This window comes from Triturus cristatus, chromosome 2_1 (assembly GCF_964204655.1).
Source record: "Triturus cristatus chromosome 2_1, aTriCri1.1, whole genome shotgun sequence".
Classification (NCBI taxonomy): domain Eukaryota; kingdom Metazoa; phylum Chordata; class Amphibia; order Caudata; family Salamandridae; genus Triturus; species Triturus cristatus.
The window spans coordinates 1,047,298,389-1,047,324,285 of NC_140581.1; the positions used below are offsets into that span (position 1 = coordinate 1,047,298,389).

General features: G+C 45.4%; 1 protein-coding gene across 2 annotated transcripts in view; it reads right to left on the reverse strand.

Moving 5' to 3' along the window:
* LOC146866324 (E3 ISG15--protein ligase HERC5-like) overlaps positions 1-25,897 on the reverse strand; it is a 551,381-nt gene that overhangs the window by 295,731 nt on the left and 229,753 nt on the right. Inside the window, exons 10-12 of one of the 2 annotated variants that reach the window (XM_085635591.1) lie at positions 25,022-25,081; positions 14,700-14,799; positions 13,563-13,752 (exon numbers count right to left, since the gene is read on the reverse strand). In XM_085635591.1, the coding sequence (XP_085491717.1) occupies positions 13,563-13,752; positions 14,700-14,799; positions 25,022-25,081 (350 nt within the window). The remainder of the gene's footprint in view (positions 1-13,562; positions 13,753-14,699; positions 14,800-25,021; positions 25,082-25,897) is intronic. The other variant, XM_085635598.1, reaches the window with a different exon arrangement.

The window sequence follows — 25,897 nt, forward strand, 5'->3', positions numbered from 1 at the left end:
GTATGGTTGAAGAACTTTGGGGTGAATTTTCCATTCGTGGACTTGTTGTTGTGGTGTGCTTGAAAGTCTGCAATCAGATTGCTTGTTCCTGAATAGATTAATGCTGTGGTGTATTGCTAACTTCCATATTTTCTCAGCTAAGTGAGATAATTGCAGAGAGTGTTCTCCCACCTGTTTTTATAAATAATACATTGTTGCCGTATTGTCTGTTCGAATACAGACAACTTTGTGTTGTAGGTGAAATATGGAGGCTTTGATCACTAGATGAACAGTTTGCCGCTCTAGGTGACATTACTGATATAGAGATTCTCGTGTTGGAATCCCATAGACCCTGAATAGTAAGGCTGTGGAGATGTGCTCCCCATCCTGTAAGAGATGCAACTGTTTTTAGACTTATTTGTGGAACTGGGTCTTGAAACGGCCGCCCTTTGGATAGATTTTGTGGATTCCACCATTGCAAAGAATGATACGTGTGGCTGTTTACCAACACTAGATCGTGAAGTTGACCCAGAGACTGAGTCCATTGCTGGGAGAGACATTGTTGCAGAGGTCTCATGTTGAGTCTGGCATGTGAGACTATGTTAATACAAGATGCCATCATGCCCAAAAGTCTGAGAAATATTTTGGCTGGAATGTGAGTTCCTGTTTGAAAATGTTGAATTAACATTAGTATAGTGCGTGTTCTGCTTGTGTTTGGAGATGCTAACATTAGATTTGTGTTGAGCGTGGTCCCTGGAAACGCTGGAGTAGTAGTTTGCTGTTGATGAGATTTTTTAGGTTGACAGTGAACCCTAGTTGATGCAGTAAATCTAGGGTCTTTTGAGTGTTTTGATTGCAAATTATGAAAGTGTTTGCCTAGATTAGCCAGTCGTTTCGATAACGGAAGACATGAATGTTTTCCCTGCACAGATGTGTAGCCACAATTGCTAAGCACTTTATGAATACTCTTGGTGCTGTAGTGATTCCAAAGGGAAGAACTTTGAACTGATAAGGATTTCCCTGAAATAGAAATCTGATGTATTTTCTGTGTGCAGAATGAATTGGTATGTGAAAATAGGCGTCCTTTAGATCTAAAGTTGCCATGAGGTCTCCTTCCTGTAATAACGGAATGATCTCCTGAAGAGTGACCATATGGAAATGTTCTGATATTATGTAATATATGTGGTCTGAGATCTGGAATGGGCCTGAGAGATCCATCTTTTTTGGGAATAAAGAAGTATGGTGAATACATTCGTGTCCCATGAAATTGTGGTGAAACTGGTATGATTGCTCCTTCTTGCAACAGAGCTGTTTTATTCTTGTTGCAGTAGGATTTGGTGTTGCATGGATAGTTTGTGTTTGCGAGGTGGAATATTTGGAGAAGTTGTTATGAGTTCCAGACAATAACCATGTTGGATAATGTCTACGACCCATTGGTCTGTTGTAAATGACTTCCAGTTTAGGAGAAATTGTTGAAGACGACCCCAACTGCCATTTGGTGTTGTGGGGGAAGGCTAACAGAGTCATTGTTTAATATTGGTATTTGAGAAACGTGTACTGTTTCTTCTGCCTCCTCCTTTAAAATTGTTACCCCTGTAAGAACCTCTGTAGAATGTTTTAGTTGTTTAGGTTTGTCCTTGAGTTTTATATTATGAACCAGAGGTATCAGTGGAAGCTGTCCTTGCCCCTTGTTTAAAACTGGGCCTAAGAAAGAAACCTCTATAAAGTGTTTGTTTCTAGAGCTCCCGTGAATTTTGCTACCTCTGTGTCCTTTTTCATTTTTTCAAGGACTGTGTCCACCTGGGGCCCAAAGAGATGTTCTTTGTCAAATGGGAGGTTCAATATGGTCTGTTGTACCTCAGGTTTGAAACCTGACACCCTTAACCATGCATGTCTTCTATAAGGACACTAGTATTTATACTTCTAGAAGCAGTGTCGGCTGTATCTAATGCACATTTAATAGAGTTGTTGGTGATAAGTTTGCCTTCATTAACAATCTCTTGACCTCTTTTTCTGTGCTCCTCTGGGAGATGTTGGAGAACGCCCTCCATTTCGTCCTAGTGGGCCCTATCGTACCTTCCTAGTAATGCTTGGCTATTAGCTATACGCCAATGATTAGCTGCTTGTGCTCCTTTACCAGAGACATCCATAAGTTTGGATTCCTTTTCTAGTGGTGGTGCTTCTCCAGATGTTTGGGACTTAGCCCTATTCCTAGCATTGTATACTACTAAAGAGTAAGGAGTTAATTGACATCTAATAAAAATGGGGTCTGAAGGTTTCGAACTGGAGCACAGCAATACACTTTTGAACCCGATGGCGGAAAAAAACAATCTAACAATGGAGTTGATGCCCATGCGCACTATCACCGAAAGGAGGAGTCACCTTACCTTGTGATTGGAAAGACTTCTTTGAAGAAAAACAACTTGCAAACATCTGGACCCAACACTAGATTGCAGGAGTATTCAATGCATGTAATCTACAGCTCACATGCCTCGAACAAGGCCATTTTGCAATTGCAACCGGCAAATGTGTGCGAATCGCACTGTTTGTGATTGCAAAATACCTTGATGCATGTGCCTCCTAGTAGGATTCCAAGGCTTAAAGTCTAAGGGCCAGATGCATCACGCCTTTTCATGTTTTTAAATGGAAAATGCCTTTTCCTATGCATGTAGGATTTGGCATTCACAATTGTGATGTTTTTGCATTTTCCCAGGACATGCTTAATGAAAAGACAAAAGAATAAGGAATATGCTACTTACCAGTATGCATCTGTTCTTGGCATGTAGAGCTGCAGAGCCACACACTTAGGATAAGATCGCCATCTGGTGTTGGGCTCGGATGATTGCAGGTTGTTGTTGTCTTCGGAAGAAGCCTTTTGGTCACGAGATAGGTGACTTCTCCTCTGGACAACAGTGCGCATGGGCATCCACTCCATCCTCAGATTGTTTTTCGCCATGATGGGAAATGATGGAGAGTATAAGAAGAAAGAGAAAGGATGTCCATGTGTAGTGTCTAATTAAGACAATGCTGGAACAGATACAGGTCCCGGGGAGGCGGGTGGGCGTGTGTGGCTCTGCAGCTCTACATGCCAAGAACAGATGCATACTGGTAAGTAGCATATTCCGTTCGAGGCATATGAGCTGCAGATCACACACTTAGGATAGACTATATAGCAGTGTCTCCCCTAGCGGTGGTCACCTGTATCCGTTGCAGCAGTTTGGAATAGAGTTTTTAGGACAGCTTGGCCTACTGAAGCTTGTTGTTTGGATTGCACATCAACACAGTAATGTTGAGTGAAGGTGTGTGTGGTAGACCATGTGGCTGCTTTGCAAATGTCTTCTAAGGGAATGTTCCCTAAGAATGCCATGGAAGCCCCTTTTTTACGTGTGGAGTGCGCCCTAGGGGGGAACTGTAAGAGTGCGTTTAGCTTTTTGGTAACATATTTGGATACATTTAACTATCCATCTGGCTATACCTGATTTGGAAATGGGGTTGCCTTTATGTGGTGGAGTGAAAGCAACAAACAGCTGTTTGGTTTTGCGAAAAGGTTTGGTTCTGTCGATGTAATAAAGCAAGGCTCTTTTAACATCTAAGGTATGAAGGGCCCTCTCAGCTACTGAGTCTGGATTAGGGAAGAAGACTGGTAGCTCGACTGATTGGTTAAGATGGAAAGGGGAAATGACTTTAGGTAGGAATTTTGGGTTTGTCCTAAGAACCACTTTGTTACGATGTAGTTGTAGGAATGGTTCTTCAAGAGTTAAGGCTTGTATTTCACTTACCCTTCGCAGGGATGTGATTGCGATAAGGAAAGCCACTTTCCATGTTAGGAACTGCAGTTCGCATTTATGCATAGGTTCAAATGGAGGACCCATGAGCCTTGTTAGAACAATATTTAGATTCCACACTGGGGAAGGTGGTAATCTTGGAGGAATAATCCTTTTGAGACCTTCCATAAAGGCTTTGATGGCTGGTACCTTAAAGAGGGACAGGTGTTGTCTATTTTGTAAGTAGGCTGCTAAGGCTGCTAGGTGTAGACGTATGGAGGAATACGCTAAATTGCATCTTTGCAAGTGTAGTAAATAGCAAATAATGTTTTGGATGGAAGCATCCAGTGGACGTATATCATTGTTAGTGCAGTAAATGGCAAATCTTTTCCATTTTGCAGCATAACACGCCCTAGTAGTAGGTCTTCTAGCTTCTTTTATGATATTCATACAGTCTGGTGGGAGGTTGAGGTAACCGAACTCTAAGACTTCAGGAGCCAGATTGCCAAGTTCAGTTGCTGTGGATCTGGGTGTCTGATTTCTCCATGGTTCTGGGTTAATAGGGCCGGTGAAAGGCGCAATTTTTGATGTGGAACTAGCGATAGTTCCAGGAGTGTCGTGAACCAGGGTTGATGTGCCCAAGTGGGAGCTACTAGGATCAGTTTTAGCGACTGTTGTTGAGCTTGCGTACCACAAATGGAATGAGTGGGAGAGGCGGAAAAGCGTACGCAAATCTGCCTGACCAGTTCATCCATATTGCATTGCCCTTCGACTGTGGGTGTGGAAACCTGGCGGCGCAGGTTGGGCATTTTGCTTTTTCGTGTGTGGCGAACAGGTCTATGTCTGGTTGGCCCCATTTTTGGAAGAATGGGAATAGGACTTTGGGGTGTAATTCCCATTCGTGGATTTACTGTGTCTGATGACTTAGGAGATCGGCAACCTGGTTGTGAACCCCTGGAAGGTGTTCCGCTAGCAGGTAGATGTTTTGGGGAATTGACCATCTCCAGATGTTCTGTGCGAGTTGGGACAGTTGGAGAGAATGTGTCCCCCCCTGCTTTTGTATGTAATACATTGTCGTCATGTTGTCTGCGGATGAGGACAGTTTTGTTCTTTAGATGTACTTGAAAGGATTTCAGTGCTAGGAACACCGCTAGGAGTTCTAGGTGATTGATATGGAGCAGTTTTTGTTGAGTGGTCCATCTGCCCTGAGTGGTGTGTTGGAGGAGGTGGGCTACCCACCCTGAGAGAGATGCGTCGGTGGTCAGCACTACTTGTGGAAGAGGCTCTAAGAACGGTCGCCCTTTGGACAGGTTGATGGTGTTCCACCATTTCAGTGAACGAAGTGAGCGACTGTCCACCAACACCAGATCGGTAAGTTGTCCGTGAGCCTGGTTCCACTGTTGTGCTAGACATTCTTGCAAGGGACGCATTTGAATTTGTGCGTGGGGTACGATGGAGATGCATGATGCCATCATGCCTAACAGTTGCATAAACACTCTTGCTGGAAGAGAGTGTTGAGTTTGAAATTTTAAGATGAAGTTTTGTATGTTGGCTATCCTGGCTGTGCTGGGATAAGCTATGGCCTTGGACGTATTTGTTACTCCGAATGGGAGGACTTTAAACTGATAGTGCTGTCCGTCTACCACAAATCTTAGATACTTCCTGTGAGCGGGATGCATGGGGATGTGAAAGTATGCGTCCTTGAGGTCCAATGTGGCAAGGAAGTCGCCGTGTTGAAGTAGTGGGAGGACTTGTTGGAGAGTGATCATATGGAAGTGATCTGAGTGTATGTACTGGTTTAGTAGTCTGAGGTCGAGTATGGGTCTTAAAGTCTCGTCCTTTTTGGGAATTAGGAAGTATAGAGAATAAACTCCTGTACCCTGATGTTGGAGTGGAACTGGTTCTATTGCGTGTTTTTGAAGCATGGACCGAATTTCCTGTTTGAGGAGTGTAAGATGGTGTGGTGACATTGGACGGTGTTTGGGTGGTATGTGTGGGGGGGTGTTTGTGAGTTCGAGGCAGTAACCAAACTGGATAATTTGTCTTACCCACTTGTCTGTTGTGATTGAATTCCAGACAGGTAGGAACTGTTGGAGTCTTCCCCCGACTGGAGTGGAAAGGTCTGGGGGGAGTGGGGGCAAGTCACTGTTTAGTGGCTGGAGAGGTGCGGGTGTTGGTATTGCACCGTCCTCGGCCCTTGGTATTGTTTCCCCTATATCCTCCTCTAAAATATCCTCTGTTAGGGGATGTTTGTGCGGAGGTTTTGAAGGTGAAAGAGGTGTCTGTTCCCACATTTTTGGAGGCTCCCCTGTAAAAGGAGCGTCGAAAGGAGCCTCGGGGTTGTGGAGACTGTAATGCTCCCATTGATTTAGCAGTCTTGTTATCTTTCTTCATCTTCTCTAGTGCAGTGTCTACTGCGGGTCCAAATAGTTGCTCTTGGTTGAATGGTTGAGCAAGAATGGTTGTTTGTACTTCCGGCTTAAAGCCTGAAATACGTAGCCATGCGTGGCGTCTAAGCAGTATGCTTGTGTTGACCGCCCTAGAGGCAGTGTCCGCTGCGTCTAATGCACATTTGATTGATGCATTAGATATCAGTTTTCCCTCTTGGATGAGGTCATTGGCCTGGGATTTGTACTGATCTGGCAGGTGTTGTAAAAGATCTTCTAGCTGATCATAATGAGCCCTATCATATCGGGCTAATAGGGCTTGTGTATTGGCAATACGCCAATGGTTAGCAGCTTGTGCTGCAACCCTTTTGCCCGAGGCCTCTAATAACTTGGACTCTTTGTCCGGGGGCGGTGTGTCTCCTGTTGTTTGGGAGTTAGCCCGCTTTCGTGCGTTTGAAACGACTAAAGAGTCTAGAGGGAGCTGTGCCTTAATGTACGCGGGATCTTGTGGGGCCGGTCTATATTTTTTTTCAATTCGGGGGTTAAGAACCCTAGCTCTAACAGGGTCTTTAAAAACCTCAGTGGCGTGTTTTATGACCCCTTTAATCATGGGCAAGATCTGAACTGATTTTTGCGACTGCTCAAATGTGTCGAGAAGAAAGTCCTCTTCAGGTGTATCTGAGTGCATGGTGACGCCATGGAACAGTGCCGCCCTGTTTTTCAGCTGTCCAAACCCTAGGTGGTCATCAGGAGGGGAGGGTTTGGAGGGGTATGTAGTCGGATCAGGAATGTCAGGTAAAGGGTAAGCCCAGTCATCTAAGGGTGCCGTATCCGGGAGTCTGAAAGGATCATTAGGATCATTAAGGTCATCCGGGTCTCCCCCTCCCCCTAAATCATCATCATCATCCTGTGGAGGTGGTGTATGTGAAGGAGATGGTAGAGAAGAAGGAGGTGGGGGCAGAGGGGGTGGGATGAGAGGTGATATAGGAGAGGAAGGACGAATGGGTGAGGTGGCAAAGTCCTTCTTCTTTATGGGAGCTGGAGGAGGTGTTGTATCCAGCTTCCTTTTCTTGTATGGCACAGCGGTGACATGTCCGGTTTTTGGATTGATATAAATCCTTTTTTGCGTGGGATCTGGGCGAAAAAGTTCTTCATTGTCCGAAAGTGGCTTTGGTGCCGACTTTTTTGGTTCCGATCTATGTTTTGGGTGATCGGTAGAGTCTTTGTGGACTTTTTTCGGTACCGAGGATGGTTTCGGTGCCGAAGAACTCTTCGGTGCCGGCGGAGATTTCGGTGCCGAAGAACGTTTCGGTGCCGGTGGAGACTTCGGTGCCGAAGAACGTTTTGGTGCCGGTGGAGATTTCGGCCTCGATGGTCTCGGAGCCTGCTTTGGTGCCGAGAGGTGTTGAATCTTCGTGCCGAAGGTATTGTGGGCACAATAACATGTGGTTTGCTCGAGCCCGAGCCACCTGCAGGCTTATATTTCTTCGGAGCCGGGCCCGAGGGCGGGGCTTCTGAAGACGATTTTCGGTCGCGACTGGGGCCAGCTGGCGGAGTCTTGACCAATGTCTTTTTTGGGGGGTAGGGGTAGGGGCACTGGTACTCACTTGTTGCCCCGGAGTGATGAGGTCATCAGAATCGTCCGCTTCGGATACGATTTGGAGGTCTTCGGAATCGTCTTCCGGGACATCCTGGGCAAAGATGTCCTCTGGTTCTGGAGCTGGTCTGGCCATGATATGGCGTCGAGCTCTTCGGTCCCGGATGGTTTTCTTGGAACGGAATGCGGCGCAGGCTGGACAGTTGGATTCGTTATGTTCCGGCGAGAGGCACAGGTTGCAGACCTCGTGGTGGTCACTGTGGGGGAACTTTGCTCTACGTTGGGGGCATTTTTTAAAAGGTGTCCTTTCCATGAGCCGTATCCGATTGGATTTCGACGTCGAGTTGTAAAGGTTGATGGTTTCGAAAGCTGGATTTTCAGAAGTTTTCAGCCGGAGTGGAAAAGTTCATCCAAACCCAATGGCGGAAAAAAACAATCTGAGGATGGAGTGGATGCCCATGCGCACTGTTGTCCAGAGGAGGAGTCACCTATCTCGTGACCAAAAGGCTTCTTCCGAAGACAACAACAACCTGCAATCATCCGAGCCCAACACCAGATGGCGATCTTATCCTAAGTGTGTGATCTGCAGCTCATATGCCTCGAACTGTTATTTACCCTGTAAGCATCTGTTCTTGGCATGTAGTGCTGCAAATTCACATGCTTTGCATAAGTCCGCCATCTAGTGCTGTGCTCGGATGACTACAAGTTGTTTTTGTTGCAAGACGTTTTTTTTAAGTCACAAGGTTGTGTGACTCCTCCTCTTAGGAATACTGCGCATTGTCATCGACGCCATCTTCAGATTGTTTTGCTGTTGGTAGGTGAGAATGTAAAGAATGCTGTGTATGTAAGCATTGAGATGCATCATCAGGTGGTGATGGACGGCTAGGGTATAAATCAGGTTCAGTGTCCACATGAGGATCAATATTATAATCCTCCCAAGGATCCCCTGGTTGAGTGTCATCTGGGATGTCCTCATCCTCATCTATTGTTGACTGAGGAGACATATTACCAGCCTCAGACGATTGTGGTGAGTGAGGTGGTGGGGGTGTTGATTGTGGTACAGACAAAGAAGGAATGGGAATTGCTCAAGGATAGGATCCGGGGGAGCTTTTGGACCGAAAACAATGAATTTCGGTTGAGGAAGCTTTGTCTTTGCTGGAGGAAGGTTGGATTGCGAAAGAACATGTCTTTGTTCGGTGCCGAGACCGAAGAGTGAGATGTTTTGGTCTCGGATGGAAGGGTTAGAGAGGCCCCTGCTGTAGGCTGAACTTTCGGAGCCGAGCCGGAGGGCGAAGGTTCCCAGTCATGTTTTCTGTGCACGCCATGGCTTGTGTGCAGTGGCGGCCCGTGAGCAGTTTTCTCAGTGGAGGTCGAAGATTTGGATTTCAGAGCGGGGGGTACTCACGGTATCTTGTTTTTGTGCTGGCTGAAGAGTGGCCCAGTCCTCTTCTGATTGAAACTCAAAATCAGAGTCATGTATGGAAGGGGTTTCTTCTTGTGCTGCTCAAGCCTCTTCCTCCTCCTCTTGTCGATCGAAGGTGTCGGGGACATCGTCAACTTGCTTGCACTGCATTTCTTGTGGTCTTGCCCTTTGATCTTGTAGAGTCTTTTTAGACCAAAAAGACTCACAGGCCTCACAGGTTGTGGAAATGTGCCTTTTAAGGGGTCACCCTTCTCTGTCCACGGGTCCTTAAACCAACAAAATAGAGATTGGCACTGAAGTTGGAATTCAAACAACAAGTATATTAATCACTCATGAGTGGGACAACATCCACACAGCACTCTCAAGTGCTGCCTGAGGTAGTACATGGAATACAGAGACCATGGTGCTTATATACACCCTTTGTTGCAGAGTAAGCATGTAGTTACAAATAGAAGGTACACGCATACACAGGAATAGTTACAGCCAAACATGGGCAGATGGGAAATCACTTAGTTAGCAAAGTGGGAGGGGGAACAGAACTGCTTACAGTTGCAAGACACAGATGACAGTTATGTCTTTAGTCAGGTACATTCTAGCAGCTACAGGCCTTTTCTCAGCACATATACATTGCTTGAGCTTAGAATAGAAGGAGTTAACTAAAGCTGATGACTCAAGCAGAATAGAAAAGCAAGCAACAGTGAAGACGGAAGAATCACAAGGCTAACAAAATGGGTGCTGCAAACAAGATGGCTCCAGCTCATCCCAACAGCAATTATTTTTGATTTCCACAAGGTGTTCTCTCGATGTTCGGGCAAGAGACATAAGTTGCAAACGGGATGTTGGTCGGTGTGAGAGTATTTTGAGTGCCACTTCGGACAGAAATGGAATGGAGTGTGTTCCATTAGTAGTCATTCTCGATATCGTTTGAAATGGAGAAGTATTGTCCGGACGGGCGTGGCCCGTAGGCCAAATAGACGAGTCGAAAACCAGCTAGGAAATTTAGTATGAGATGTATACTATACTAATCAAAACAATACCGTCTATATATATATATATATATATATATATATATATATATATATATATATATATATATATATATATATATATATATATATCAATACCAGACTGAAGGGTGACCGAATGAGACTCGAACCAGAACACGAGATACTACATCCGAACCCGTCGGCGGAAAAAAACAATCTGAAGATGGCGTCAATGACAATGTGCAGTATTTACAAGAGGAGGAGTCACACAGCTTTGTAACTTGAAGAAATCTTCTCGGAACAAAAACAACTAGTACTCATCGGAGCCCAACACTAGATGGCAGACTTATGCAAAGCATGTGTATCTACAGCACACATGCCTCGAACACTGTTTTCTTCACCCTTACCATATTAGCTGTACATACCAGGACAGAGGGAATGACTTTGTTCCCGCCTTGCTTTTCGAGGTACAACTCAACACTGGTATTACCTAGATCTGCACCAACTTGCCCTACATAAGATAAAAAGTTTTATGGCTAAAAGTGATGTTGTTTTAATATTCCCCAGGTGAATCTAGCAAGCTGAGTGGAATTTGTGAGGATGGATTCTTGTGGTGACTGGGTAACAGAATACTATCCCATTAATGACTTTTGAGCACATCTGAAGTGGTCTCTTATAAAGATATGTTTGCGGCGCCAAGTGAATGTGTGATGTCATCAATCCTACCAGCTTCGTCATTGTACTCAGTGTAAGAGACTGTGATGTCTAGTAAAAGGGAATTGTGTTCTGAGATGGCAGAATTTTGTACACAGTCAGAGGATCCATCACCTCACCTTCAGACCTTTACCTAATATCAGAAATGTATTTTGTTGTGTGCGGTGCTGAGATAGCTTTTGCATGTTGATGTTCAAGTAGCTTCCTTAGATCAAAGGTCCTCTGCCTGGCTTTGAAAAAGCTGCATTGCCATCTTTGGTGATTTTTCTCTGATTTGTTTGAAGTTTTTCTTCTAGTAGAGTCAACAAATCTGTGGAACATTTGAGATTCAGAACCTTTTACAAGAGATGAGTGAGAAGAAAGCCAAGCTCGGTTTAAAGGAAACGCTAAAATGTGTAAGCTCAACCAAACTCTTAGTAGACTCTGAGGTGTTTGCTGAGAATGATGGCAGTGATATAAGTCTTTTCAGCTGTACCCCTGGTATGGAGGCTGCTATTTCCACCTTTAAAGTCCTGTCAGTCACCCATATGGGTAGAACTGTCTATCTTCCTGTGCATGACGTGTTTGTAACTAACATTCAACCTAAGTAGAAGGTGTCCATTTGGGAAACAGTGTACAAAAGTGTCTATTCTCTAGTAGAATTGATAGCCAGCCACTTCTCTTGGCCAGGACTTCTTTGTGAAACTGGGATAACCTGTGGGTAAGCGGATAGTCACCATCCATTCCACTAGTAAAGGGAGCTCTTTGGCCATACCAGTCTGTTTTGAATACACATCTGGAGCCAGTTGTGACTGGTCTGATCTGTGACGCCCTCTCCAGTGGAGCCCATGAAAAATGGACAGAGAGAAAAGATGCACTTGCTAATCAGTGAAGATAGCAAACGTTTAATTAAGGAATAACTTTGGTTGGCCCAGGCTTCCTTATTGTGCTGACAAAATAGCATTAGTATTGCCCCCCAAAGCCATCAAGTCATCAAACTGGTCATTTACCAGACACAGAAATGTTGTTTTTCTGAGGATCAGAATAAGCCCTGGACTCCTGGAAACAAGAACAAGCAGAGCTGTTGCTTATCACAGAGAGGAGCTGACCCCTCAACGGCCTCCAAAGGGCTAAGCCCACTGAACATCTACCTAGAGTTTGTCTGGACTAACTGAGCTGTCAGAGAACCATGAGGTGTTTGCAGCCCAGCTGACCAGAATGGCTGAAGCAATTTAATAAAATCTCCTGGGTCTTGGTGTCGCAGTCACCTGCTGCTATCAAATTTTGGCCTTCACTATCCCAGCTGCCTGCACCCTTACGGAATGATCCTGTATCTGCTCACTCTCAGGCCAGGAGGGACAGTGTCAGTGGGGGGGTATTCAGTTTGCTGCAATGTTCTGTCGTCATATCCAAGTTAAGCTTGTGCTTACATAACTAAAAAGTCCAGCTGCCAATTGGGAGTCATGAAGCCTTTGAAGCAATTGCATGCCCGACTTTGCATAGGTGATCATGCCTCGGGAAACGTTTGATCAAAAGTGGCCCTTTTTGAGATACACTATTGAAAGTTACGCCTCTGGCATTTCTCCATTACTCCACCAAATGCTCACCTTTCCCAACCTGCTGGCATTTGTAAAAAAAAAAAAAAAAGAACTAATTTGAAGTCTCTGCATGTCATATTTCAGCTCTATCACTCCCTTCCATATCCTGGTTATGTACCTTTGTGAACCAGAAGTGTATCCGCTTTTTTAGTCTGTTCTCATGTTTTCCTTGACTGTACTACTTTGGCTTTATGACAATTATTCCAAAATGTATTTAATTTGTGGATTTTAAATGTCTTATGAAACACTATGGAGCTGGAATTCTAGGATTCATAAGAAACCGAAAATGCACTTCACAGACATGGATTCTGATCACAGACTAGAAAGCAACCAACCATCCACAAATGCTGTAATTCTGGTCACTTTCAACATTATTCACAAAAGTAACTTACGAGTTTGAGTAAACTTTGGAATAAGTTTACTTCTTTTCGGTATTCACAAACTCCAAGTGTAAATTTACTACAAAAGTTAAGTTCTATGTCTCCGCCCCCTGTGTAAATCTATTGGCTTACTCGAGTGCAGGTGGGTGATGTCCCTCCCTAAACCCTTCTTACTCCGCCCTAATCCCATCCCCTTTTGTTGTAAGTCTGTGCCTTTTTCCACCCACTCTTTGATGTCCCTCCCAAATTTGATGCTAAAAAGTGTATTTACGTATGCGGAGAGTCTGCAGTTGGACAGAGAACTTAGCACACATTACAATTGGTAATGCGTAGGCATAAAATTCTGCCTGTACTTTGGGAATTGCAATTTGGAGTACATTTTGTAGTTCTGTAAAGCGTACTACAAAGTGCAGTTTGTGAGTCAGGCCCTGAGTAGTCAGGTTTGCACTTCTTTGGTACGATAGTGCGAGTGCTTGTGAACCCGAAGTTGGGAAAAACAATGTGAAGATACATCTACAATGTAGGGCATTGTGGGTTTGGAGTCAACATTATCATGGGTTATCCTCACCCTGCCTATATTTGAATAACAAAAACTTTATTCATGTACACAAAATGTTTTTCCAAGACCAACCACAAAAACACACACGCTAAAAGACTGCAAGTAAATGTCAGGTATCTCGGGCAAAAATGTATCATTTTATCACAGTGGCTGTTGATGTCCTTAAACAGAACTGAAAATGTCCTAATCAACTTACCTAGTATTTTCAGAGATGTTGGTTTCAGATTATTAACAGCCTTTGCAAATGCAGCAACAAGAGGCAGAGCCTCCTGGGACTTATGTATCAAAGAGCATTCAGGAAGGAGAAGGAATATAGCCAGGGCATCACGATGAGCAGGAAGCTTTGAGAGCTCAGGAATAATGCAGTTCCTCAAGCAGTAACTAATCTGAAGAAAAAATGAGAGGAAGATATATATAATAAGGTTATTATTTGTATAATCATTTTGAAAAACTGAAAGATACACAGAATCACACTCAATAGTGCCTATTTTTTAGTAGCCTACAGATAATTTAATTTGCGTCCTGTGTATCAGAAGTCTAGCTTGAGTTATGAGCAATATTCCATTTATTCTGTATTTCAGAATGGGAAATCCATCATTACACCGGCTACAGCTATATTTTTTCATTTTCCTTTCTAACTCTGCTGCCTAGTTGAGCATTCCATTCGGGCTCTGAAATGTAGCTGGACCCTCATCTGCAGGGAGGACATGTCCCCCCTCTGTGTGCAGAAGAGCCCAAACCATAGCATGTGGTAACAGCTGCTGCTAGGGAAAGATTTCTCACTGTTCATCAAGACGTCAATACCATATGTTAGGGCCCAAAACTTTACTTACAATACCAGTCACCTCTTTTTTTAATTTCTTTATTCAAGAGTTTACATTTAACATAAGATATGTCAAACCATCCCTTCAACCTTATCAGCATTAGCTTACAGAAGGACAACCTTTAACATATAACATATCAGATTCTTTAGTCCCTACCCACAATGTCCCCATGGCACGAAGTAAAATTACACCATTTTCTGCTCAAAGTTGCCTATCCACTTAGAATTTTACTCAACATCGGGCAGGCGTAGCCCACATGCCCATATCACCACCCATGTCCGAGTTGTTTGCACAATTTACAATACTGATTCATATTTGTCTACTTTTGAAATAATTTGCAACAGGCTGCACAATGTGACATCATAGGTCCAGATTCAGCAAACTTTTACATGGGCTACTCGTGTTACACGCTACTGAATTCCAGGAGTGAGATGCACTTACTCTAAAAAGATTTGAAAACCGGGCAATAGTTTTCTAGTGGACACAATTTGTAAAAGTATTTGCCTTACCTGCTGTAAAACCTGTTCACGATTTGCAATCATGTCAAAAAAGTGGGAGGCGGCCTTGAGGTCAATCCATGATATATCTGAAGTTTTACAATGTTTCTCTCTACCGAAAAGAATGGACACAAGTTTGAGAAAAGCCTTGAAATTACTTTCATACAACAATAAATAAAACTATTGAGCATCATTTTACAATAATATTAGTTTGTGAATACCCAGAGGCCAAAAAGGCAATCAATGATCAATCAACAGAGTCATTTACACACTAATCGAATCCTGAAAGTAATGTCATAAATGATTTAGGTTTTGTCAAAGGCCCAGGCACTGCAAGCTGGATTCGAATATGTGCTAGACATGAGAATATACAGACATGAATGTGTGCTAGACATAAGAGTATACAGACATGAATGTGTACTAGACATGAGAGCATACAGACAATCTTAAAAGAGAATGGCAAGAAATATTAGGAAATCCCCAAAGAATGGCAATAGACTGCAAGTAGAGAAAACAACAATAAGGTCCACATTACGTAATATGCAGTTGACCAAAGCCTACACTTGGCACTGGACCCATCCCTGTGTGCCCTAAGCAGTCCAGGTTGTGTCCCTCTGCAAAACCTGAACCCTGCAAGAAATATACAGTGTACACTCCTTCTGTGCATTTCATCTTCTCCTCACATCACACACGGATGGAGGTGTGGGTTGGCCAGACTTGTAAGCATGACGCAACTCGTCGACCACCCATATGCATTTCTATCCTCCCTTTCGTGCTTCAAACCGGGGAAGGAGGCGGATTCCTGGCTGGCATATTTCGTGACTTAAAGAATACGTCAATCTACTATTGCCATCTACATATAAATATATGGGGAAGACAAACTAAGTCTACTTGAGCTTGCCAATGGGAAATCCTTCTCTGCACTAAAGTCCTTCAAAGAGCTGGGGGTATCGCGGTTGGAACTCTGCTGTAATAAGCAAGCCCTTTTCCAAACCGACACCTTGGGCCCGATACTACCATTTTGGTATTCACAGAAGGCACTTACTCATTTTGGTATTCACAGAAGGCACTTACTCATTTTGGTATTGACAGAAGTTAGGAGTCCTAACTTTAGGATTCCTAAATGCCTTCTGTGAATACCGAAAGTCTTAAAGTTAGGATTTTCCTCAGTTTAGGAGTAGTAAAGTCAAGACTCCTAACTTTAGGACTCCTAAATGCCTTCTGTGAATACCAAAAGTCTTAAAGTTAGGATTTTTCTCAGTTTAGGAGTCCTAAAGTTAGGAGTCCTAACTTTACTACTCCTAAACTGAGAAAAATCCTAACTTTAAGACTTTCGGTATTCACAGAAGGCATTTAGGAGTCCTAAAGTTAGGACTCCTAACTTCTGTGAATACCGAAATGAGTAAGTGCCTTCTGTGAATACCAAAATGGTAGTAAGTTTAGGATTTTGTCTTAAGTTAGTTCTGTGAATTGGGCCCAGACTATCCGGGACCACCTTCCAGCTTATCCTATCTCAAGGAACAGCTCTAGCCTGCTACCAGGACCACCGACTATGGGAGAAACATGGCTACCTCTCAGGACATTAAAGGCACTGACTAAAGTATTAAGGATCATTGTGCTGGGCGTTGGGCTGACACCTTGCCAAAGTCATTGGATCGGGTGGAGGTCCCCCAAGCCTGCATATCATGAGTACCTACGGTAGCTGAGACCAGGAACCTTTTGGAACCTCTTTTTTTGCCATCACCTGTTGCCATGAAGCAATTCTTCAGTCCTTAGGTGCAAACAGGAGCCCTCTGTGAATTTCAGCAGCTGCGCAGATGATTCCTGTACTCGTGCTTTGAGCAAATCTACATAGATTTGCTTTGCTATCTTGTGTGGTAGACATGCAAATGTATGAAGAAAAGAGATGCTCATGTCACATAGGAGAAATCTGGAGGAGAAGCTGAGGAAGAAATGAGCCTCAAAGCAGCCACCAAAAGGTGATGAGTGTAACGTTTGCAAAAGTCTCAGTCAAGGGCATTACCAGGCATTCCATCGTTCTTTTAGCTAACTATGTCACACCAGGTGTTCAGCAACTATAAGCAGTGATGTAGTGCAAAATGCACTTTTTCATTTGTAGGGGTGCATCATAATCACAAGTAGTCCGCACCCGCAAATATAACCTAAGACTCTAGAATGTGAACTATAATAACGTGAATTTTGGTGTATTAGGGACAGTTCAATGTAAATGTGAAGAGAGTAACGTTATATTCAGATGTGATTAGCTGAAAATATTAATGTGTAGTATTGAATATGCTACTTACCAGTATGCATCTGTTCTTGGCATGTAGGGCTGCTGACATTCATATCTGTGCATAGATCGCCGCCTAGTGTTGGGTCCGGATGTTTGCACGTTGTTGTCCTGGAAGAGTCTTCGAAGTATCCTTGGATAGGTGACTCCTCCCCTGGACTACAGTGCGCATGGGCATCCTCTCCATCCTCAGATTGTTTTTCGCCATTGTGGCAGTGATGGAGTAGATACAGAAAGTGATGACCATGCTTGCAGTAATTCTGAGAGCTGCAGCTGCGACAGGCGCCGGGGAGGAGGGAGGGCGATATGAATGTCAGCAGCCCTACATGCCAAGAACAGATGCATACTGGTAAGTAGCATATTCAGTTCGAGGCATGTGGGCTGCTGAATTCATATCTGTGCATAGAATACATAGCAGTGCCCTCTATTAGCGGCGGCTACCCGTGCCAGCTGCAGCGGTCTGAAAAAGTGTTTTGAGAACAGCCTGTCCTACAGCTGCCTGCTGTTTTGACTGCACATCTACGCAATAGTGTTTTGTAAATGTGTGTGTAGTGACCATGTGGCTGCTCTGCATATATCATGCAGGGGAATATTTCCTAGGAAGGCCATGGAAGCCCCCAACTTACGTGTTGAGTGGGCTCGTGGTGGAATAGTTAATGTGCGTTTTGCCTTTTGATAACAGATTTGAATACACTTAACTATCCATCTGGCTATCCCTGCTTTGGAGATGGCGTTACCTTTGTGGTGTGGGGCAAAGGCAACGAACAGTTGTTTTGTCTTCCTGAATGGTTTAGTCCTGTCGATGTAGTACATGAGGGCCCTCCGTACATCTAGTGTATGTAGTGCCCTTTCTGCAACAGTTTGTGGGTTTTGGAAGAAAACGGGCAGTTCAATAGTCTGGTTCATGTGGAACTGTGATATTACCTTGGGCATGAACTTGGGGTTGGTACGTAGTACGACCCTGTTAGCGTGAACCTGAATAAATGGCTCTTGAACGGTTAGTGCCTGGAGTTCACTAACTCTTCTGAGGGAAGTGATCGCTACTAGGAAGGCCACTTTCCAGGTAAGGAATTGAATCTCGCATGAGTGTAGAGGTTCAAAGGGTGGACCCATCAGGCGTGTGAGGACCAAGTTGAGGTTCCACATTGGAGCCGGTGGGTGACTAGGTGGAATGACTCGTTTGAGCCCCTCCAAGAATGCTTTGATGGCAGGCACTCTGAATAGAGAGAGGTGCTGCCTGGTTTGCAGATAGGCTGATATTGCGGTCAAATGGACACGTATAGAGGTGTACGCCAGATTGCATCGATATAGGTGTAAGAGATAACAGATGATGTTTTGGATGGATGCGTCCAGCGGGTTGATGTCATTATTTCCGCAATAAATGACGAACCTTTTCCATTTGGCTGCATAGCAAGCTCTGGTAGTGGGTCTCCTGGCCTCCTTGATGATGTCCATACAGTCAGGTGGCAGTTTGAGATAGCCAAACTCTAGGACTTCAGGAGCCAGATCGCCAGATTCAGCTGTTGCGGATCTGGGTGCTGAACCTCTCCATGGTTCTGCGTCAAATGCGCGGGTTTGATCCGCAGCCTTTGATGCGGCACCACGGAAAGTTCGAGGAAGGTGGTGTACCACGGCTGGCGTGCCCACGTGGGAGCAACTAGGACGAGTGTGAGGGAGTGTTGTCGGAGTTTGCGGGCCACTAGCGGTATCAATGGCGCTGGGGGAAAAGCGTACGCAAATCTGCCGGACCAGTTCATCCATATCGCATTGCCCTGCGACTGCGGATGTGGGAATCTGGCGGCGAAGCTTGGGCATTTTGCGTTTTCGCTTGTCGCGAATAGGTCTATCTCCGGATGACCCCACTGCTGAAAGTACGGTTGGAGTACTGATGGGTGTAACTCCCACTCGTGCATTTGGTGGCTGTGTCTGCTGAGCAGATCCGCCATCTGGTTGTCCTTGCCAGGGAGGTGTTCCGCCATGAGGAACATGTTCCTTTGAATGGCCCACTTCCACATGCTCTGAGCCAGATGAGACAACTGTGGAGAGTGTGTGCCTCCCTGTTTCTGTATGTAGTACATTGCGGTCATGTTGTCCGTCCGGATCAACACGACCTTGTTGCATAGATGTACTTTGAACGCCTTCATGGCTAGGAAGATTGCCATCAATTCCAGAAGGTTGATGTGCAACTTCTTTTGTTGTGTTGTCCATAGTCCTTGCACTGTGTAGTGGAGTACATGAGCTCCCCATCCCTGGAGAGACGCGTCCGCTGTCAGTACTATTTGTGGGACAGGCTCTTGGAACGGTCGGCCCTTGCAAAGGTTTTGTGGATTCCACCAATGCAGAGAGTTGTATGCCCGACCGCTCACCAACACTAGGTCCTTTAACTGTCCTTGAGCCTGATTCCACTGACGTGCTAGGCACTCCTGAAGTGGGCGCATATGTAATCTCGCGTGCGGGACTATGAAGATGCAGGAGGCCATCATGCCTATCAACTGCATGAACACTCGCGCTGGAAGTGAGTGATTGGGTTTGAATTTGGAGATCAGCAGTTGTATGCTGTCGATCCTCACTAAATTTGGCTGAGCTGTGGCCGCCAGAGTGTCTATAGTCGCACCTAGGTACTGTTGTACGTGTGCGGGCTGGAGATGGGACTTTGGATAATTCAGTGAGAATCCCAGACTGTGAAGAAGGTGAATGGTGCGGGACATGTGGCTTGCACATTGCTGGGCTGACTTCGCTTGAACGAGCCAGTCGTCTAGGTAGGGGTAGACGTGTATATGCTGCCTCCGTAGATGTGCTGCCACCGTAGCGAGGCACTTCGTGAAAACCCTGGGCGCTGTTGTCACGCCGAAGGGAAGGACTTTGAACTGATAGTGCTGCCCCTGAACAGTGAACCTGAGGTATTTTTTGTGTGAGGGGTGGATGGGTATGTGAAAGTACGCATCCTTGAGGTCCAGTGTGGCTAGGAAGTCTCCCTGCTTGAGAAGCGGAAGGACTTGCTGTAGAGTGAGCATATGAAAGTGCTCTGAAAGAATGTACTGGTTCAGGGGTCTCAGGTCCAATATAGGTCTGAGCGACCCGTCCTTTTTTGGAATTAAGAAGTAGAGGGAGTACACTCCCGCACCCTGCTCGTGGATGGGTACGACCTCTATAGCGCCTTTTAGAAGCATACTTTGCACTTCTTGCTGTAAGAGCGTTAAGTGCTCTGAGGACATAGGACGGCTTCTTGGTGGTATTGTGGGTGGAGTGGAGGTTAACTCCAGACAGTAACCGTATTTTATAATATCTTTGACCCACCTGTCCGTGGTGATGGAATTCCACGTGGACAGGAACCTTTGTAGCCTTCCCCCGACAGGTGTTATGTGGTCGGGAGGAAGGGAGAGGGCGTCACTGCTTGTTCTTGGGGGAGGACCTGGTGTTGCCGTAGCCGCGTCCTCTGCCCTTTGTGCTGGAGCCACGATATCCACCTCGGGTGTTTTTATCATAGGTGGTCTGTGTATTGCCTTTGTTATATGTTTGTTGTGACCCCTGTCCTCTACCTGCTCCCTTGTTTCCGGGGCGACGAAAGGAGCCGCTCCGAAAGGACTGAGTTTGTAGTGCGCCCATGGACTTTGCAGTGTCCGTATCCTTTTTTATCTTTTCGAGGGTGGTGTCAACCTCTGGCCCGAATAAATAGTCGGGGTTGACGGGCTGGTTCAGTATATTGTTTTGTACCTCAGGCTTGAATCCTGAGATCCGTAGCCAGGCATGTCGTCGCAACATGACGCTTGTGTTTATGGCTCTGGCAGCCGTGTCTGCAACATCTAGTGCGCATTTGATGGAAGCGTTCGTTAGTAGCTGTCCTTCTCTGATGAGCATTTCTGCGCCTTCCTTGAACTGGTCAGGGAGATGTTGGAATATTTGCTCAAGTGTGTCATAGTGCGCTCTATCATAGCGAGCAAGGAGCGCCTGAGTGTTGGCTATGCGCCATATGTTGGCAGCTTGGGCGGCAACTCGCTTGCCAGAGGTTTCTAACACCTTGGACTCTTTGTCCGGGGGAGGAGCGTCACCTGTTGTTTGCGAGTGTGCCCTCTTGCGTGCATTCGCTACGACGATGGAGTCGAGTGGTAATTGTCCTCTGATGTAAGTAGGATCCCCAGGTGCTGATCTGTATTTTTTATCAATCCTGGGGTTTATCACTCGTGCCCTGGTGGGTTCTTTGAAAATGTCCTTGGCTGGTTTGAGGACCCCCTTCAACATTGGCAGAGTCTTTACATGTCTTTCTGAGGATGCAAAGGTGTCCATTAGAAAGTCATCTTCGATGGTATCAGAGTGAAGCTGCACCCCATGGTTATTGGCAGCACGTTCGATAAGAGCATTGAACGCTGCAGTATCCTCCGTAGGAGATGTCTTTGCCCCATAGAGTTGTGGATCCTGTGCATCGAGAGGTGCACTGGGGTCTGCAGGGTCGCCCCAAGTTTGATCAGGGTCCTGCTGGTCATCAGGGTCCGTGTCTACATGGTAGGGGACTTGGTCAGCCATGTAGTCCTCCAATGCGTCTGTATCGGAGCGTGTGGGGGAGAACCGGTGTGGATCCTGGTAGGATGAATGGAAGGGTTCATAAAGGAGAGGTTCCGATTCTGCAGGCAACTTCCTTTTTAGTGGGATCCTGAAAGGGTCCAATGGCGGCTCCGAAGTTATCCTTCGGTCCTGGAGAATCATTCTGCCAGTGCCGGCGTCGATGATACGTGCTGGAGACGTCTCAGCAGGTGTGACCGTAGGTTGGGTGACCCGTGTCCTGAGTTGGAACATTTTTGGGATTGTTGACGGAGGCAAGCCGAAGGTAATGTTGGTCGGCACCGAAGAGGCTGCGGGAGCTCCGACCGAACCGGAGCCCGACGTGTCCTGGAGGACAGGTGTGGTTTTGCTGCCTTGCGTCACACCAGGTCGTACTTGGGGCGCCTTCGAGGCTTTGGCACCGGCCAGGCTCGTAGAGGCGGCCGTAGATTTTTTCGGTGCCGGAGGGTCATCGAGTCGGGGTGAAGAGATCACCGTCGAAGTCTTCGATACCTGAGGCTTAGGTGTCGTCGAGGGAGCGATGTGAGACACAGCAGGCGGTACGGCCCTTGGTGTCGTCGGTGCCGGTAGCCGAGCAGGTTTGTCGGTGCCGATGGCTTTTTTCCGTTTGTCGACTCCAACGTCGCCCGCCTCAAGTTCGGCACCGAAGTCCCTCTTGGTGCGGTCGGTGCCGACGCGGTGCGCTGGCGTCGAAGGCCTCGATCCGACCAGCGCTACTTTCAGTTTCGGTTTCGGTGGAACCTGAGCAGCCTTCGGTTTCGGTTTTGTGATAGGGAAACCAGCCTGTTTATGTAGTAATGGCTGCCGCTGAACGTCCGAGGCCGGGCCCGAGGGCGGGGCCGAAGAACTGCGGGATGGGTCTCGGGTAAGGCCCGAAGGCGATCCCTCGACCGGAGCCATAGGCTGTGGCACTGGTGTTTGAACGGTTTGAACAGGTAGGCCTTGTTCATCATTGGAGCTACTTTCTTCGGCCCCGAAGGCCTCCTCGTCGTCTCCTACCTCGGTGTCGTCTTCACCTCTGTGGAAGAGTGACTCGTCTTCCTCGTCCGATCCGGGTTCGTGTTCGGAAACGGGACTGGAGGGCAAGACTTCCAATTCCTCGACGTCCTCGGCCTCGCCGAAGATGTCTGTCGGGGCCGGTGCCGCGTGCTGCGCCTCGAGTCTCGCCGCTCGTCGATTCCGCAGAGTCTTCTTCGAGCGGAACCGGGCACAGGCCATGCATGTTGATTCGTCGTGGTCCGGCGAAAGGCATTTGTTGCACACCGGATGGACGTCGATGTGTGGGTACTTCGCATTGCATACCGGACACCTTTTGAACGGCGTCCTGGATTCCATCGTCGAAGTCATCGATGGACAGGTAAATGCGAAAGCAGTCGGTGCTGAAAGTTAGTAAGCTAACAAATTCTATCGAAACCCGATCGATAAACAGTACCGACGCGAACTAAAGGCCTTTTGGCCTCGAAAAAATATTTTCCTAACTTGAGCTAAGATAGCACATCCGAACCCAATGGCGGAAAAAAACAATCTGAGGATGGAGAGGATGCCCATGCGCACTGTAGTCCAGGGGAGGAGTCACCTATCCAAGGATACTTCGAAGACTCTTCCAGGACAACAACGTGCAAACATCCGGACCCAACACTAGGCGGCGATCTATGCACAGATATGAATTCAGCAGCCCACATGCCTCGAACTCGTACATACTGTTGACAATTATTCATGTATTTGATGCGCTTATGTAGTAATGTGTTAATTTAGAAGTGCTCAGTAAAGAGTGTACAATTTATATGAAATTTCATAATGCCTGCGTTCCATTTTCTTATGTTGCCCAATTTCTGTAGGCCTGAAATGTGTTTTCCCTGGAAGCTCTCGCATTAGATTTAATAGTTGAATTTCATGTGCATGTTGGATTTGTTCTTTCTCACATTTCTGTTGCAGGTGGAGGAATCATGGGGATATTGATGTATCCTAACTAGGAAAAGTGTCTGGAGACTTCTGCCTTACCTTGAGAGAGAGCATTTTAGAACGAGCTCTGGCTTTATGCTGCTTGACCCAACTGATGTGAAGAGACTTCTTAGGAAGGCTTCACACAATGACATCTTAACTGATCTTGCCTGGGAAATGCTACTGAGGGATGTCACCTTAGTGCTAGTGTAGAGACAGATTAATGCTTTATACCCACAAACTTCTGATGAAGGGGAATCTTGATGTCTGCTCGATAATCTTTTGTATCCTGATTCTCGAATTAATCTTTTTGTGCATGTTGCCCCGGCTTAACTTCATCCATAGATTTGACTTTGTATTAGTTCCAATGTATTTCTACAACCTCACTTTGAGGTGCTTGTACGTCCAGTTATTTTTGGCTTTGTAATAAACCAACTAAACTTAATTGGGAGTCTGTGATTTTTAAGAGTCATTGTAAATTGGAATTGAGATGATTGATTTACTAACGATTTGTCTCTCTTCCACGCTTTCATGCTGAGAAAAAGAACCATCGACTCTAGGTTCCTGAGCGGATATAGAACATGGAACCCGGCTCCTTCAGCAGTATCTCTGAGTTCCACACACACCCCTCTGAGATGTAAAAGGAGGAAAGAGGAGGTTAGCCTGAGCATGAGGCTACTTTAAATCAACTATACAGCCGTTCTACAGACACTGTCACAGCTCAGGTCTTCCTCATCTTCCCACTGATGCCAACAGGGTAGAAATTAGGTACATAAGGCGAAAGAATGGACAGTAACTCATTCATTATTTCATTACAATAAATTACAATTCAACCGCTGTTAACGATTTTGGCGACACATCCTTTCTGCATAGGCAACATTTTTTCACAGGGGGAAAATGAAGGCTCTATGGGGCAGAGAATGAAAGAAGGATCTATTCTCAGTGAGGTTCTTGGACATGTAACTATTTGCCAGTCATGTCCTAGAATTGTTAAAATGCGCATGGTTTGTTATCTAGCTCAATTACTGATTTGGCCTTCATGTGAATGTTTCAAACACTGATCTGTGTGAGCTTCTCTATGGGTGTCTGTCAACTAGTGTAAAGCCCCTTGTAAAAGAAAAAGCAGCCTTCCACTTAAGTGTAAGAATACTTACTACATTTCCAGTAAAGATATAATTTTCAGGAGGTTCGACCAGTGTAGGAGGACTCAATTAATTAGTTTTCATTAAAATATATTTCTATTTTATTTACAATACTAGAATTTGAAATACTTGTAGGACAAACCCGAGCATATTCAAGAAGTGCATTCATGAAAATACGTTTGGAAAAAAGGTCTTTTTGTATGACCCATTGGGGTGGCTATAGTTTATGAGAGGGTGGTTTCAGAAGAGATAGAGAGAAACAGGTGCTGGAGCTTTCGAAGTTGCTTAGAAGAAATAGACAATTGTTGCTGCTGGATTCACAGAGATGGTTTTATTTTAAAGCATATTTTGTGATAAATATTACGAGCACAAGAATTCTACCATGATCAGGGTTTCTTACTTACCTCTGTTTAACGAAACTTCCATTGACACATGCCATGGATGAAAAGATTTGTTTTATTTCCCTAGGATTAAATAAAAAATACAATTTAAGATACAATTTAAAAGTGGGAATATATTTTCTCTGCACCGGGTACCCTGAGAAGCCCCTGAGCCACGGGATGAAACACATATTAAAATATAACTACCTTTCAAAATGCTAGTTAATTAAGTTTTATCCAGACAGCAAATAGAACACATTAGAAGATGGAAAGCGGGTGCTTTGATTTTCATGCAAGATAACCCTACAGCCCATTCTAGACATAGGAAATCCAGTGGTAACACATGTATAAATTCCTTTCCATAGTACAATGGCTTTCTTTAACACACACTCCATGACGGTGAATCCTACATACATGAGTGGAGTCTGTGGGAGCGTAGTGGGCTTCTCTTCTTCATTTTTTAATGACTGAATAGGTTGCTTTGCCCACCATTAGACCAAAGAAGTGGAGTACTGCACTGATATAAGAATACTTATTGAAGACTGCCGTCAGAAAAAAAAATATTTTGGTGCAATTTTAGCGTCACCTTTGTAGACACCTAATGTTATCTTTGTCCTTATCTTCCACTGCTAGGGACAGATAGAAACAGAGCAGTTGAGTCTCGTGTACTGCAACTGTGTCAGCGCAATTATTATATAGTAAGTAATGGATTGGATATGCATTCCCCCTAGTGCCTTCTAGTGCTTGCTTTCTTCCTGGGTGCTCACTGTCAATATCTTTCCACCCACATACCAAGGGAATTATAGCAGGAGAGCAGCTGGGGGTGGGGAGGCTGATTTACTGAACTGGAAGGAGTTTGTTACGAATAGTACAGGAAATCCTAGACAACAAAAAAATATT